General features: G+C 36.0%; 1 protein-coding gene across 1 annotated transcript in view; it reads right to left on the reverse strand.

Moving 5' to 3' along the window:
* The window catches only part of LOC119422389 (zeta-sarcoglycan), a 157685-nt gene that overhangs the window by 66700 nt on the left and 76303 nt on the right, over nt 1-14682 (reverse strand). Inside the window, exon 2 of the mRNA XM_037689753.1 lies at nt 5563-5664. Within this exon, the coding sequence (XP_037545681.1) occupies nt 5563-5664 (102 nt within the window). The remainder of the gene's footprint in view (nt 1-5562; nt 5665-14682) is intronic.

Raw genomic sequence — 14682 nt, forward strand, 5'->3', positions numbered from 1 at the left:
TCAATGTTGATGTGTTCATGCGTGCACATCTGCTCACAGACTCATGTTCATGTTTGTGCTGATGTTCAATGTTGTATGTTATGAGTGCTTAGTGTATATTTAGTTGATGTTTTTCTTAGTTCATATCTTAGATGTCATTACTGTTTTTCTTATACATTTTATTGTTGGATGTAACTGGGACCCTGCGTACATAATTTCGCTCCACCACATGTACCACATGAGGTGCGAATGACAATAAAGAAACTCTGACTCTGACTCTGACTCTGACTCTGATATCAATCTGTAAAGATTAATCAATATTTTAGATCACATTCATACACTGATGGGACATACACTGGAGGCAATGAGGTGTTCAGTGTCTTGCCCAGAGACACCTCAACATGTTACTACTGGTAAGATTGAACCCCCCAACTCTCCCATTGGAGGATGACTGTTCTAACCACTCAGCCACAGCTGCCCCAAAAGAAAGAAACCAGGAAGGACAGGCAGGGATGACTTTTGCCAAGAGAATGGAAAGGGGTGTAGTCAACACATTTCCAAAAGAAAGAGGAACATAGTGACATATCAGAGTGGAAGCAGAAGTATGCAGGTAGACTACATTCTGTGTAAAAGAGGAAACAAGGTGGAGATTAGGGACTGTAAGGTTGAGGCAGGGGAAAATGTTGCCTGGCAATACTGTATAGTTGTGTTTAGAAAGACTGTTGTTGTGAAGAAGAGAAAACAAGTAAAATCAAAGAATAACAAATGGTGGAAGCTGAGGAAGGAATAATGTTGTGAGGAGTGCAGAGAGGAACAGCAAAATGCTCTGGGTGGTAAGAAAGAGCTTCCAGATGACTGGTCTATTACAGAAACAGTTTGTTAGAGAGACAGTTGGAAAGAAAATTGGTGTGTCATATGGGCAAAAAAAAGATAATGAAACCTGGTGGTGGAATAATGAAGTGCAAGAAGCTATTCGGAGAAAGAGGTTAGTCAAGAAGAAATATGACAGTGAGAGTACTGAAGAGAGGAGACAGGAGAATAAGAAAATACAATGTAGCACAAAGAGGGAAGTAGCAAAGGCAAAGTAGAAGGTGTATGAGTTATATGGAAGGTTGGACACTAAAGAGGGAGAGAAGGACTTGTTACAGCATGATCTCTCTGACTCGTCAACGGTACAGGTCATTCTCGCCCTCTTTAGTGCAATAAGGACTTGTGAGACATTTGGTGAGACAGAAGAATCAGGCTGCACATCCTTTCTAGCCCGATCCCTCTGTTTCGCCAATTGGTACAAGTCCTCGCACAAAGGAGGGCAAGAAGGACTTCTACTGATTGGCAAGACAGAGAGATCATGGTGGAAAGGATGGGTAGTAAGTTAGGCTTGTGAAAAATAGGAATGGTTATGTTTTAGCAAGTGAGAAGAGCATGGCAGGAAGATGGAAGGAGTACTTTGAGGAGCTAATGAATGAAGGAAATAAGAAAAAAAAAAGAGCAGATGTCATAGAAATTGTGGACCACAAAGTAGGAAAGATTAGTGAGTGTGACGTTTGGAAAGCGCTGAAAAAAATGAAGGCAAAGGGAGTAGGAGCTAATGACATACCAGTGCAGGTTTGGACATATCTAGGAGAGATGGCAATGATGTTTTTGACTCAGATATTCAATGACATATTTGAAAGTGAGAAAAAGCCTGAGGAATGGAAGAGAAGTGAACTGGATCCCATTTTAAAGAACAAGGGGGATGTACAGAGCTGTAGCAACTACATGAAAATTAAGTTGATGAGTCACAATGAAGATCTGGGAGAGAGTTGTGGAAGCTTAACTTAGTTGAGAGGTGATTTTGTTAGCAGCAGTATGGTTTCATGCTGAGAGAGCGCCACAGGTGTCATCTTTGCTTTGAGGATGCTGGTGAAGTACAGAGAGGGACAGAAAGAACTCCATTGTGTCTTTGTGGATTTATAAAAAGCATATGATGGTTCTGAGGGAGGAGGTGTGGTAATGCATGAGGAAATCTGGAGTGACAGAGAAGTATGTTAGACTGGTACATGACATGTATGAGCACAACATGACAGTTGTGAGATGTGCTGTAGGAGTGACAGATAGCTTCAAGGTGGAGGTGGGATTGCATCAAGGATCTGCTCTGAGCCCCTTGTTTGTTCTGGTGATTGACTGACTAACAGATGAGGTCAGACAGGAATTCTCGTGGACTATGATGTTTGCAGATGACATTGAGATCTGTGATGAGAGCAGGGAACAGGTGGAAGAGAACTTAGAGAGGTGGAAATATGCACTTGAAAGAAGAGGAATGAAAGTCAGCTGTAGCAAAAGATTCCATGTATGATGGTGAGACAGTGGAACAGTGAGTCTACAACGAGCAGAGGTCACAAAGGTGCAGGACTTCAAGTACTTTGGGCCAACTGTCCAGAAAAAAATGGGGAGTGTGGTAAAGAGGTGAAAAGGAGAGTCCAGGTAGGATAGAGTGCATGGAGAAAACTTTCAGGAATGATTTGCGACAAAAAGGTGTCAGCATATGTCAAAAGGAAAGTTTACAAGACAGTGGAGAGACCAGCTATTCTGTATGGTCTGGAGACAGTGGCATCGACAAACAGACAGGAGAAAGAACTAGAAGTGGCAGAAATTAAGATATTGAGATTTCTCTTGGTAGTGACTAGGATGGATAAGATTTGGAATGAGTTCATCAGAGGGAGAGCACAGGTTGAACAACTGGGAGATAAAGTTAGAGAACCCCGACTGAGACGGTTTGGACATGTTCAGAGCAGGGAAAGTGGGTATATTGGTAGAAGGATGTTAGAAATGCAACATGATAAACAAAAAGAGGAAGGCCAAAGAAGAGATTTGTGGATGCAATTAGAGAGGACATGGATATGCTATAGATGGAGTGAGGAGAGAGGATGCAGAAGACAAAGTGAGATTGAGGATGACTCGCTGTGGCACTGCTGAAGAGGGAAAAACCGAACTAAGAAGATGGCTATGCATGTTTTGTTCCACTCTTAATTAGTTGATTCCTTTTGCCCCCTTTTTCCTACCCTTACCCTACTCCATTATACTCACATTTTTTCTTTGTCACTCTTAATCTCTTTCAGTCTACCTATCCAATCTAAATTCCGATTGTCACTGTTGTTGTTAGTATGGGATTTAGAAGCAGCGTTCCCTACATAATTCTCACTGGGGGCCACATTGTTCCATTCACTTCTCCTAATGTACATTGTTATGCTTGTGGGATGGCCTCGATATTGCAAAATGTGCATCAGTGTGAGGATGTAATTTTATTTGATTAAGGCATTTTACAGATGTGATGGAAAGGCTTTTCTTAATTCTCCCTTTTTTCACTGCACATCTATATTCTGGCATTCACTTGCCTTTGAATTAGAAAAAAAATATCCTGTTTGGATCACTTAGATCATATGTGTCAAACTCAACACCTGGGGGTCAAATGTGGCCCTCATTTACATCTTATCTGGCCCCCAAGATGATATATGCAACATAAAATTCTTTTATCTCTTGACTTTTTTTCAGTAATCTTTGATTATGATGTTGAAAGCACAACAGAAAACATCAAATGAGACCAATCAAACTCTTTTTGAGGAACCTGCACCAAGAAAAGATGTTGGGTATCTGATATGAGTTAATGTAGTTTCTGAAATTGGTCCTTAGTTTGAAAAAGGTTTTAATTTTGGGCCACTTTTGTAAATGAGTTTGACACCCCTGACTTGGATGAACTTATACGTATGTTATCAAGTACACCAACTAAAATGCCATTCTGGCAACTTGGTTGGTATTTTGGTTTCTCCAACCTTCACTTGCACTTTATTGGAAGTCTCTGCAGTTGGTGGCTAGCAAGCAAAATTAAGACACTGTTCATAGGTTTAATTCTATTAGCTCATAATATGAGCATGATGAGTATGCATCTATTATACCTTGTTTACACAAAAGACGTGCAGATGCACAGCTTTTAAATAAGGGAGGACCCACCAATTTAAGAAGATTAAATTATCTCCCAGCCCTGTAATCAACAACAGAGTTTCCCCTCAGGATTATGTATTATTTATTGCCATCGCTGAAGCAATAAACTACAATAAAGTGAGCCCATCTTTAATCGTTGATCTGGATGTCCAGATATTCCTTTGGGTGATGCCTGATTTCTGAAATGTGCTAAGTGCAGACTCAACTCTCAAACTGGTTTGGCGATGTACATAAAACATCATTCTGGAAGCATTGCATTGTTTCATTTTAAGCCATCACTTCACAAATCTTGTGAGTCTTAAATTTTTTCATCAGTAAATATATAAACAAAGTTCATATTACGCCTTTGTATACTTAAACAACGGTGCTCATTAAAAATACTCTATTTGGAAAAAGTTTGACATGTTTGGAACTGTATAACAACACTTTTGTAAGATCTGGTTGTCTGACAATTTTAGTCCGATTTATCAGAATGATTCCAGAACTTGAAACCATAACATATTTAGTTAAAGGCGTACAACTAAAAGAGAATTGTTACATATAAAAAGTTGAAAAAATAGAAACCTAATTAGCCCTACACTTGAAAAATCAAGATGAGCTGCTTCTACACTATCTCTTATGTATCAGTAATATTAATGGCTTTTAAAGTTCTAACGCCACAGACTCACAGCCACACTGGTACAAATTTAGTTTGAACCCTTTCATCATTCCAGACTGTACCACTTTTCTCCACCAACTATGAGACAAAATATAAAAAACATAAGCTTTTAAGAGAACTGAAAAGAGAATTTGCTGTCTGAAACCCTTTTCATAACAGTGTTTGTCAAAACATGGAGGCATACTTAGGTAACTATCACTACTCCCATAACACCCTCTATTTCATGCCTTTTCTTATTATGTGTTGTTCTCACACCTATCGACAGCACTACAACATAGACTACTATAATCACAGTACTTTACTAGTACTGCTTTTGAGCAATTTTACCAGAAAAAACAAAACAAAACAAAAAACCATATTTGTCCAAACTATTATATCTGTGCAGTGTTATAGCTTAATCAGTGAACCATACACTGAACTGATAAACAAGAACTGCTTCAAAGGCAGAATGAACGATAAAGAACATGTTAGTATTCTTTAGAAAACGGACCAAGATTTTTTTCTGTATTTCATAAATGCATTAATAAGATGATTTAGTTAAAAATAAAAAGAAACATTGTGGTTGTAGGACATAATATAGTTTATATCTTGCCATTAAACTCATGTTTTAACACTGCACCTGTCCTATATAAAGTGAATTAGTTTGGATGCTGCCCCAGCTCAAGAGAAGGATTATAATTTGGTGTGTGATAAAGATACAGATAAGTGCTATACAACATGTATTTGTTATATATAACATGTCACATAAATGACAAAATTATTATTACTGCTGGAAACAAACATAAGGTTTCTGGTTATAGCAATGTATTGCATAGGAGTATGTGCACAAACTCATCAAATGGCCAAGCCACTGGCACAAAAACAAAGGACAAGCCATGCATCTGAAATTATAACCGATAAAAGACAACACACATTTCAACAGACACAAAAAGGAACCTGTAGCTCACCCTTCGTGACTGGATCTCTTTGACATATAAAGGTAATAAGAACTCGGACACTCCTTCCAGTCTGACTCCTTCCTTGGTGACTCGAAGGTTCCCCATGCCATCCTGGAAAGGAACGACAGACAATGACAAGATTTTAAAAAAAGAAGACATATTTACGTAACTAATCTGGATCTACTCAAAGTGAGACAGGTTGTTTTTTTCAACTTCTTTGTTTTTACACGCATTTTTTTAATTTTGTCTAAGAACAGTCAAATGCGTTACCAAAAACTGAAATACTTTATAGTCCTATTATTACATCACCATTTTCAAATCCCAAATTAAAACCATCCTCTTTAAACTGACTTACTCACTTTAACCTCCTTGACACATTACCTACATTTAACATCAGTGTGCATGCTCAATAATCCAGGTATAAAATCCAACAATGTTCAATCAGGTCATCTGGACGGTGTCTTTTTTTCGTTGTTGAGACGTTTCATCCTTCATCCAAAGGACTTCATCAGTTTGAGGAGCCACATCAAACTGAGTTCCACAAGCAGCAAATCCACATAGTGGACCAACCAGTTTGCTGGTGATAAGATGGTTTCTGGGGTCCACCCTTTCCCCCGTCAACTCTTCTGAGGCAGCCATATCCAAATTCAGTTTGTTGTGGCTCCTCGGACTGATGAAGTCCTTTGGATGAAGAACAAAATGTCTCAAAAAAAAATTAAAAAAAATGAAACCATCCAGATGACCTAACTGAACTTTGTTGTACCCATATTTAAGTCATTTTTATGTATGATGTTTATGTTGTTATTTCCATGGCTGTTTTATACTTTTGTTTTTACTGCATTTTATTTTGTATTTTATTGTACAGTGTACTTGAGTGCCATGAAAAGTACCTTAAAATAAAAATCATTATTATTATTATTATTATTATTATCATTATATAGTAACATATATATACAGAGTAATGCTTGCTATCAAAAGAAAAATGTGCAGCACTCAGGTTAAACAGCAGCAGAATGCAGTTTGGATGCATGCAAATGATAAAAGAAGTCAAATATATTTGTTATGGCTTAAGCTTCTTCAAGAGAACACACATAATGTATTTGTACATACTTTTTCCAGAACAAACGTAACATTTAGATTTATGTGGTTCTGTTTGGATGTATATTTCATTGTTCCCGTATGTACAATGATTTACATTTCCTTAGTTTGTTCTTTCTTTTAACTTGTTTGACTTTTGTTTTGACATCTGGGTTTTGTGGTTTTGTTCTGCCTTCACACCTGGTCTCAAAATGTTAATCATCACACCTGCTCTTTGATTTTTGTTTACGCCTTCAGTGTTTACATCATCCCATCATTCCAAAGTTTTTTTTTTTTTCCCCAAATCTTTCTTTTTGTCATCATAGGTAGCTTTGTGGTTTTTTTTTTTCTATTTTTTTCTTCTCATGTCAAATTTTGTTTCCATGCATCATCACACTGTGCCTGTGCTTTATGTTTTGCGGAGATCCTGCCTCGGCAGATTCTCCTTAGTTTGCCTCTTTCCTGGAAAATAAAACATTTCTATTTGTCAAACTGACTGCTCCATCTGCTCGGGGTTCCTCCTATGGATTATGACGTAAATAGAATATAACAGAGCGTGATTTATTGAATAAAAACGCTAGTATAACAACAAAAGAAGACTTTAAACAGATGAAAACAATCTTTATTAGCTGTTAAGTTTTGTAGTAAAGAAGGAGGGCAGATTAAGGACGGTTGAAGCAATTTTGTCTTTTACATAAAACATTTACTACTGCATGCACCAAACGGCATAAACTCTGTTTATGTTTTTTTTATTTTTTTTTATTTCAGCTTAAAAATAACACTATTATTTATTTATTTAAACACGGGGTTTAAAAATGTTTTTAATTAAAAAAAATGGAACCAAAAGTGTTCAACTTTTAAAACTGACTGATGATTAATGAATCCAGACATCTGACAAACATTAGCATGCATTAGCATCAGTACTCTGACTAAAACAGAATTATATGTAAGTCAGGAATGTGACAGCAGTGAGGCATAGCTATTTCCTGCTGTGAGGCTGTAGTGAAACACATGTCATCACAGCTTGGCTCAGTGTGGCACAGCTAACGTGAGGCAATCCAAGAAGATAAAATACTCTGAAATATTCTGTGAGACCATCCAATTAAAGCCCATTAAACCTAATAAATTGGGACAGTGAGAATCACAGCCTTTCATATTTTGTATTTGTCCAACAAAAAAATCATTGACTTAATAAATATCCTGTAATTCATCTACGATTTTACCCACTAACAAAACAATATGTAGGACATTTGTCATATTTAGTAAGTTTAAATTTACAGTTACAGAAGTTTGGTAACTTAAATGATTACACAATTTGGTTCTTATAATTACAATGCTTTAAGCACTAAAACAAAACAAAAAAAACGTATTCAGTGTTATTTATTGATGAGAATTGCTATAATAATGCACTATTTCATATATATTTAACATCTTTGCAAACGTTTGTGCAAGCCTGAGGTTTTAAACCATTTATTCAGTATTTGAAAGAATACAATTTTATATAACAAGGAACTGCAAATAGTCAATTAGAAGGCAAATGAAAAGTTACATTTGATAAACAAAAGTAGAGTTTAAGCCTTTAGGGGGTAAACAAAACCTTCATTTCCAAAGCCCTGTCAACACGAGAATGGAGTTTTGCACAATTGTTTTATCATTTCAGTCCTGCTTCCACGTGGAAACAGCATTTAAAATATCCCTAAAGGGTTTATTTTTTTAAAACTGGGATTTCAAAAGATATATTCAGTAGCTATGTTCTCATGTAGACAGACTAAATGCAACCTTTTGAAAATGATGTAGTGGTACCACATTCTGCCCAAACGACAACCTCAGTAGACAGATTACATGTATTACCTTGTATTGCAGAACAGTTACTCAACTAAAGCAAAAACTCCATGAACTGTATCACTTCAATGAGCAGAAAAAGCTGACAAACAATACCATTATCTTGAACAGAGCATAACCACTTTCTCTATACAAATATACAGTATATATTTGTTCCAACTATTCTAAAACCCCAAAGTTTTTTTTTTGTTTTTACTTTATTGAATAAAATTTGATCAAATTTACCCTGAACCCTTAAAACATCGAAAAAAAAGTATAATGTGAATGAAATTCTCTATAAGCTATTTCCTTTTTAACCAATTTGACTCCCAGTCAATGTGACAACCTCCCGCCACCCCCAATAAATCAATAAACAATATTTCACTGACAATCCACAGAAGCAGTTCAGTTCTTGCTATTGTATCAAGATATTTTTCTTTGTACATTTAAAATTTGGCATGTCTATGTCATGTCTTCCTTCCCTTTTCATTTTCATGACAGCGTTACGTTTCCACCTACAGGCCTGTTATAGTTACTACATCATTTGTGTCATGCTGACTTTTTGTGTAGTAGATCTGTCATTTCCATCCCGGCCCGAGCCAAAATAATGTGCTGGATGGGTGAGCCGAGTCGGTGTTGGGATTTTGATTGCATTAGCGGACGTGCGTGGTTAACGATCCAATTTGAATCACCACCAGCCGTTTGACCGCACGCTGACCGGCTGGTTTAAAGAGGTAAAGCAGAAAGTCCAGATGGACCACTGCCAGCGACCCACCTGAAGCTTAACTGGATTCAGCTGCTGCGTCAGCGGACGCACACGGCCGACGACCCGATTTGGATCATTTGGATCATCAGTCGCACACGTCGGCCAACTGATAATAATGATAATAATTAAAATAACCATAATAATCCGCTGACTCTTGTTAATAAACGAGAAATCTTATCTTCCTTTCTTTGAAATATGTTTTAAAATCACGTCAAACTGATTTGCTTACTAAAGCAGTAAAAGCTTAATTAAAAATAAATAAATAAATAAATAAATTGTATGTATTTTTTGGGTTTGGGCCTGTAATCACAGTTAGTTGGTCGGTTTCGAGTTGGGCTCGGAAAAAAATTATATTGGTTCGGGCAAGGTCGTAATTTTTTAGGCCTGAGTGCAACTCTATTGTGTAGATAAAAATATTTTGGGAGTGGTGGCACAGATCTTAATGAAGGTGGGCCTGTGATTGGAAAGCCGCTAGTTCGACCCCCTGGCCCGACAACATCAAAAATGTGGGTAGAAAATGTAAAGCGTCCACATCTACTTCCACCCTCATTTGTCCCACTCTGAGCTCTTGAGCAAGGCCCTTACTTCCACCATCTGCTCCCCCCCGAGCTCTCTAGATGTCAGTTCTCTGCTCCACACACAGGGATGTGGTAGCTCGGTGGTCTGTGGTTGCATCATGGAGGGCATGTGGCGTAAAAAGAATCTCCCCCCTACACCTACCAAAAAATCTATTGTCAAATCTTCTTGAGGAAGGGAGCAGCTGAAACCATTTTTGAAGATGTTCACATTTATTGGGCCAACGACAATTGTATCACAACATTAATTAAGTATTATTCTAACAAAAACATTTTGTTTTTTGTTTGTTTCTTTTTTTAAATTGTTGTCAAAACATCAATGTAGTATATATAATAGACTGTCATCTAGATTTTTGGGCAAAGTACAATCAAATTTCACCCTGACTCAAAGAGAAAGAAGTACCAACTAGACAATCAAGTATGCAAAAATTATTGCGGCTACTATTGTGAAATGCTACCTTACAGAAACATGCATTTTCATGAAATCTTTAGAATAATTGTTTCGGAGTTTAATTTGCGATAAATGTGGGTACTTTTTATATGCAATCTAGAAGAATGTGAACATTACAAGGTTTTTGATGGAGACTTTGACCAGTGTCTTATTGATTGATTGATTGATTTTATTGTCAATTCTGCATATGTACAGGACATACATAGAAATTGAAATTGCGTTACACTCCTACTCAAGTTGCAGCAAACAACAACATTAGCAAAAATAAACTAACACAACTAGTTATATAAAAAATATAAAAGTAAAAGTGAACAGCAGCAGGACCTCTGATGCAACGTGCTCAATAGTGACTAACAGGAGACAAAGGGACGCTGACTGAATCTTTTCCAAGAAATCAAGTCATAGCCACAGTTCAGTAATGTTGTTGTGATGCATACAAATAGTAACTTAGATTCTGTGACTAAATGCATATGGAATATTTAATGTGGCTTAAAAAAAAAGTGTCCTCAGTGAAAACAAAAAGATCATTGAGTATTAAGCATGACCATGAGCAGTTAAGTGGAGAGTGTCAGCCAATATAACCACATTTAAAAGTGGCCCAAAGTAAATTTTTACGCCCTTGTATGTTGCTTGTGTATCATAAAGATTCTAAATACTACTATAGCAATTTAACAATAACAATAAAAACTCAATTTATTAAAAATAAGTCAGAAAAGCATAGATACAAAATTATCTATGCGGCTCACAGCAACACGTGTTCACTAGTTTGCGTTGTGTCATAAATATTGGCTTTGTTCCAGTTTGTGATCACTTCTACAACGTTTACTAGATTCCACGAGTGAACGCACAAGATTATTGGATCAAACCTACATGGTAAAATGAAATTCCTTTAAAACAGCCAGGTAAGGCATTATGATAGCCGAGGCTGTTACAGAGAAAGAAGCAGCCAGTGTACCATGTCACATCAGTGCTTCGGGAAGTGACAGAGGAGGGAGCACAGAAGTGTAACGACTGTTCTGATAGTGAGCTTTCATTCAAGTTCGGTAAAGTTCCAGGAGACTGTATAATAGGCACAATGTAAAATAACCAAGTCAAAAGAGAGAGAGAGGGAGAGAGAGAGTTCTGTTACCAGACAGAAAGGAATGATCCTTGAAATTGAAGCTAAATGAGTTGGCTATTCTTAAGGTTCAAACAATAAACTATTGTAGCAGGTAAAAACAGTTTTATGCCACAAACATGCCTAAAATAAAATATAAAATAATAAAAAAAAAAAACTAAAGAACAGCTCAGGAATGATATTTTAAAAATACATACAGTTATTATAAAATCTCTGGCATTTTGGACCAATTCTTTTGTTCTGTTTATTAAAAAAAAACACTAATAAAAACAAGGACATAATGATTTTTTTTTTACAGTGCTAATTTTCCCAGGATCCAAGGTGCTGAACATTAAGCATGCTTAAAACAAATTAACCACTTTTAAAATTATTTTTATGCTCAGATTTCTTGCTTAAAATTTTTCATTCAACCTTTATTTATACAGGTTAATCCCATTGAGCCTTGGGGACTCATTTACAAGAGAGACCTGATTTTAACCAAGAATAATGACAACAGTGGACATCAACGACAACAATAGACAGTCAAAAAAGAGGCAAACAAAATTTAAATTTCCTTCTTTAAAAAAATAAAAATAAATCAAAACAAAATGGCAACCAAAGGACAGTCAAAAGGAAAAGTAGCGAGAAAAACAACAACAACCAATAAACAGCAAGATTATATGGCGATGTAGAAAACTAAAAACAGGAACATGTTTGCGTTGTTTTTCCCAGGAACTTATCAGATGTTTAAAGCCACTTAGAGTGGTCAAGGTTGAGAGTTTTAGATATTTTTGCAAGATATTCCAGGAAACATGAGCAGAGTAGGAGAAGGCCCTTTTGCTTAGTTCAGTCCGCACTGACGGGACGCTGCATGTAATAATGTCCTGGGAGTGCACGCTGTAGCTGCACTCACGCAGAGACATGTAGGAGGAGATGTATGAAGGCAACAGACCAAGAAGTGATTTAAAGATGAAAATGTACCAATGAGAGAGTCTGCATGAAGTTAATGATGTCCAGTTCAGTGAATACAGGGTGCAATGGTGGGTATGGTAGTTACAGCCAGTTATGAATCCAATTTTAAAATTATATAATATTAAAGAAGAAATTACCTGTAAAAATGTAACCTAAATTTTGAATAGCAGTTTGATACAACAGTTCAACAGTGCCTTGCTTTAAATACAAAGTAAAAGTTGTAGAAAAGGAAGGACGTCACATTGTGGAAGAGATGAGGCTGGAAATCACTTTCCATTCAAATGTGCTACACAAGGGAAAATGCTGATGGCATTCATTAACATTCTGTTTTTCAAACAGGAGGAGTGAGGATTCTCAGAGTAGGTGCATTTAAAACCCCACACTGGGTTAACATTGAAATGTTGATCGGAAATTAAACAAAGAAATAGGAGCCACTTAAAAACAAAACTATGAAAATTGAAGCACATTTTCCAACCGCCTGCATCATCAGGTAACATTAGTGCTTTAAGAGCTTAAATACTGTTGTACCTTTAAAGGCATTGATCATCACTGTTATTTTTTTAAAAGTTTACCCTTTTTATTACAAAAATCCAAATGTTTCATTGTGAATTGTGTACATTTTAAATTTAGTTGTTATCAAATAAGTGTCACCTCTTTGTATAACCCACACAATTCTTTGTATATTCATTCAAATACAGGTTAATTCCATAGAACCTCAGGGACTCATTTGCAAGAGAGATCTGAAATATATAATATAGTAAAATATTAAATATAGTATATGTCAGCCAATTCCAAATGTTATGTTTACATGTAAAAATAAAAGGTCAGGATATCTTCATATCAAGTTCAAAACACACAAAGTAGGTTGTTAATCTTTTTTATTGAAAGAACAATTTAACAGAACTCAGTTTTTGTCCCTCGTAGTCTATCACAGACACTATGACACCAAACATCACAATTGTTGTTGTGTTGTGACTATGACTGTGAAAATGGTTTGCTTGTGTGTCATTATGTTTAGCATTGCAAAAGTTTGTAACTTACCATACATCTCAATATAAAAAAAATAAATAAAATAATGTATTTTGTTTATCAAATAATAATAAAAGTGAACTAAAGCTGAATTTAAATTCAAACCTCTGAACAGTAATAGATGAAGGTGTGGGAAATAGATTCAGGGTAAAATAAGTGCATTATTTCTGTTTATTTTCAGGTTAAACTTTTATACATCCTGTTCCCTCGTCTTCACTCATGTATAGTAAGTGTTGCAAGAAAATGTGTTTGTGAATTGATGATGAATTTCTTGAATCGAGTGAATACATTGTTTGATTGATTGATATATAAGTTGGAAATGAGCTGGAGATTTAAGTTTAATTATTTGCTGTACATTTGATGTACTCTCAATGATCTCTAACACACATCTAATTCCATACTCTAAGTAATTTTACCAATGTATTGACAAATCAAAACCCTACTGAATTTAAATATGCTATTTGTGAAATGTTGAAGTAATAAACAAAATACAGCCTTGAGAATTTGGGCCATTTAAAACAATAAAGAGATGGGGTGGAAATCCCAGACCAATTTTCTTTAGCTGTTTGTAGGGATCCCAGTGGTTCCCAGGCCAACAGTGAGATTGTATTTATTCAGTGAGTCCCGAGTTTGCCTTGAGGCATGTGCCAACTGGCTGTACCGATTTTAAATTTGTAAACAGAGGCTCCCAGCATGCCTCCTTATCAAGTGTCCAAACCACCATCACTAGCTGGTCAGCTGTATAATTTTGGATGTGTTATGTTGGAGAATAAATCTTGACTTAGAAAAAAAAAAAAAAAAATCAGTTTACTTTTCTATTTACAAGATTTATTTCATTGTGTTACTACCCAGACTTCAACGGAATTGGACACAACTGTGGCATTAACAGGAAAAATTGAAGTTTTGCTTGAAAACTAATCCTTATTTGAACCCCTAATGTAAAACATCCTTATCAGTGCTACATTTACACCCAGCAGTCAATTTCACTGTCATTTTTCCCAATACTTGTGAATAAACTCCATGTACGATTCACTTCACCTTCTACACCTGAAGTCATTTTTATTTGGCAGAGGACTGAGGTCTCAGAATTGGATGTGCTTGAGGGCTTCATCGGTTTCAGAAGATAATCTGCTCAATAGAAAGACATGACTTACTGCACAGAGAATTCTCTTCAGCCACAACTTGGACTCACTTTTACTGTGATCTACATTTATTAATGGAAAAAAAAATCTGTCAAATCAATGTGACACAACATGACACAGAACCTTTAATAAAGGTATATATAAATATATATATATATATATATATATATATATTGAGCAGAGAAATATAAATATATATA

The sequence above is a fragment of the Nematolebias whitei genome, chromosome 16 (genome assembly GCF_014905685.2).
Source record: "Nematolebias whitei isolate Nwh7 chromosome 16, NemWhi1, whole genome shotgun sequence".
Taxonomy (NCBI): domain Eukaryota; kingdom Metazoa; phylum Chordata; class Actinopteri; order Cyprinodontiformes; family Rivulidae; genus Nematolebias; species Nematolebias whitei.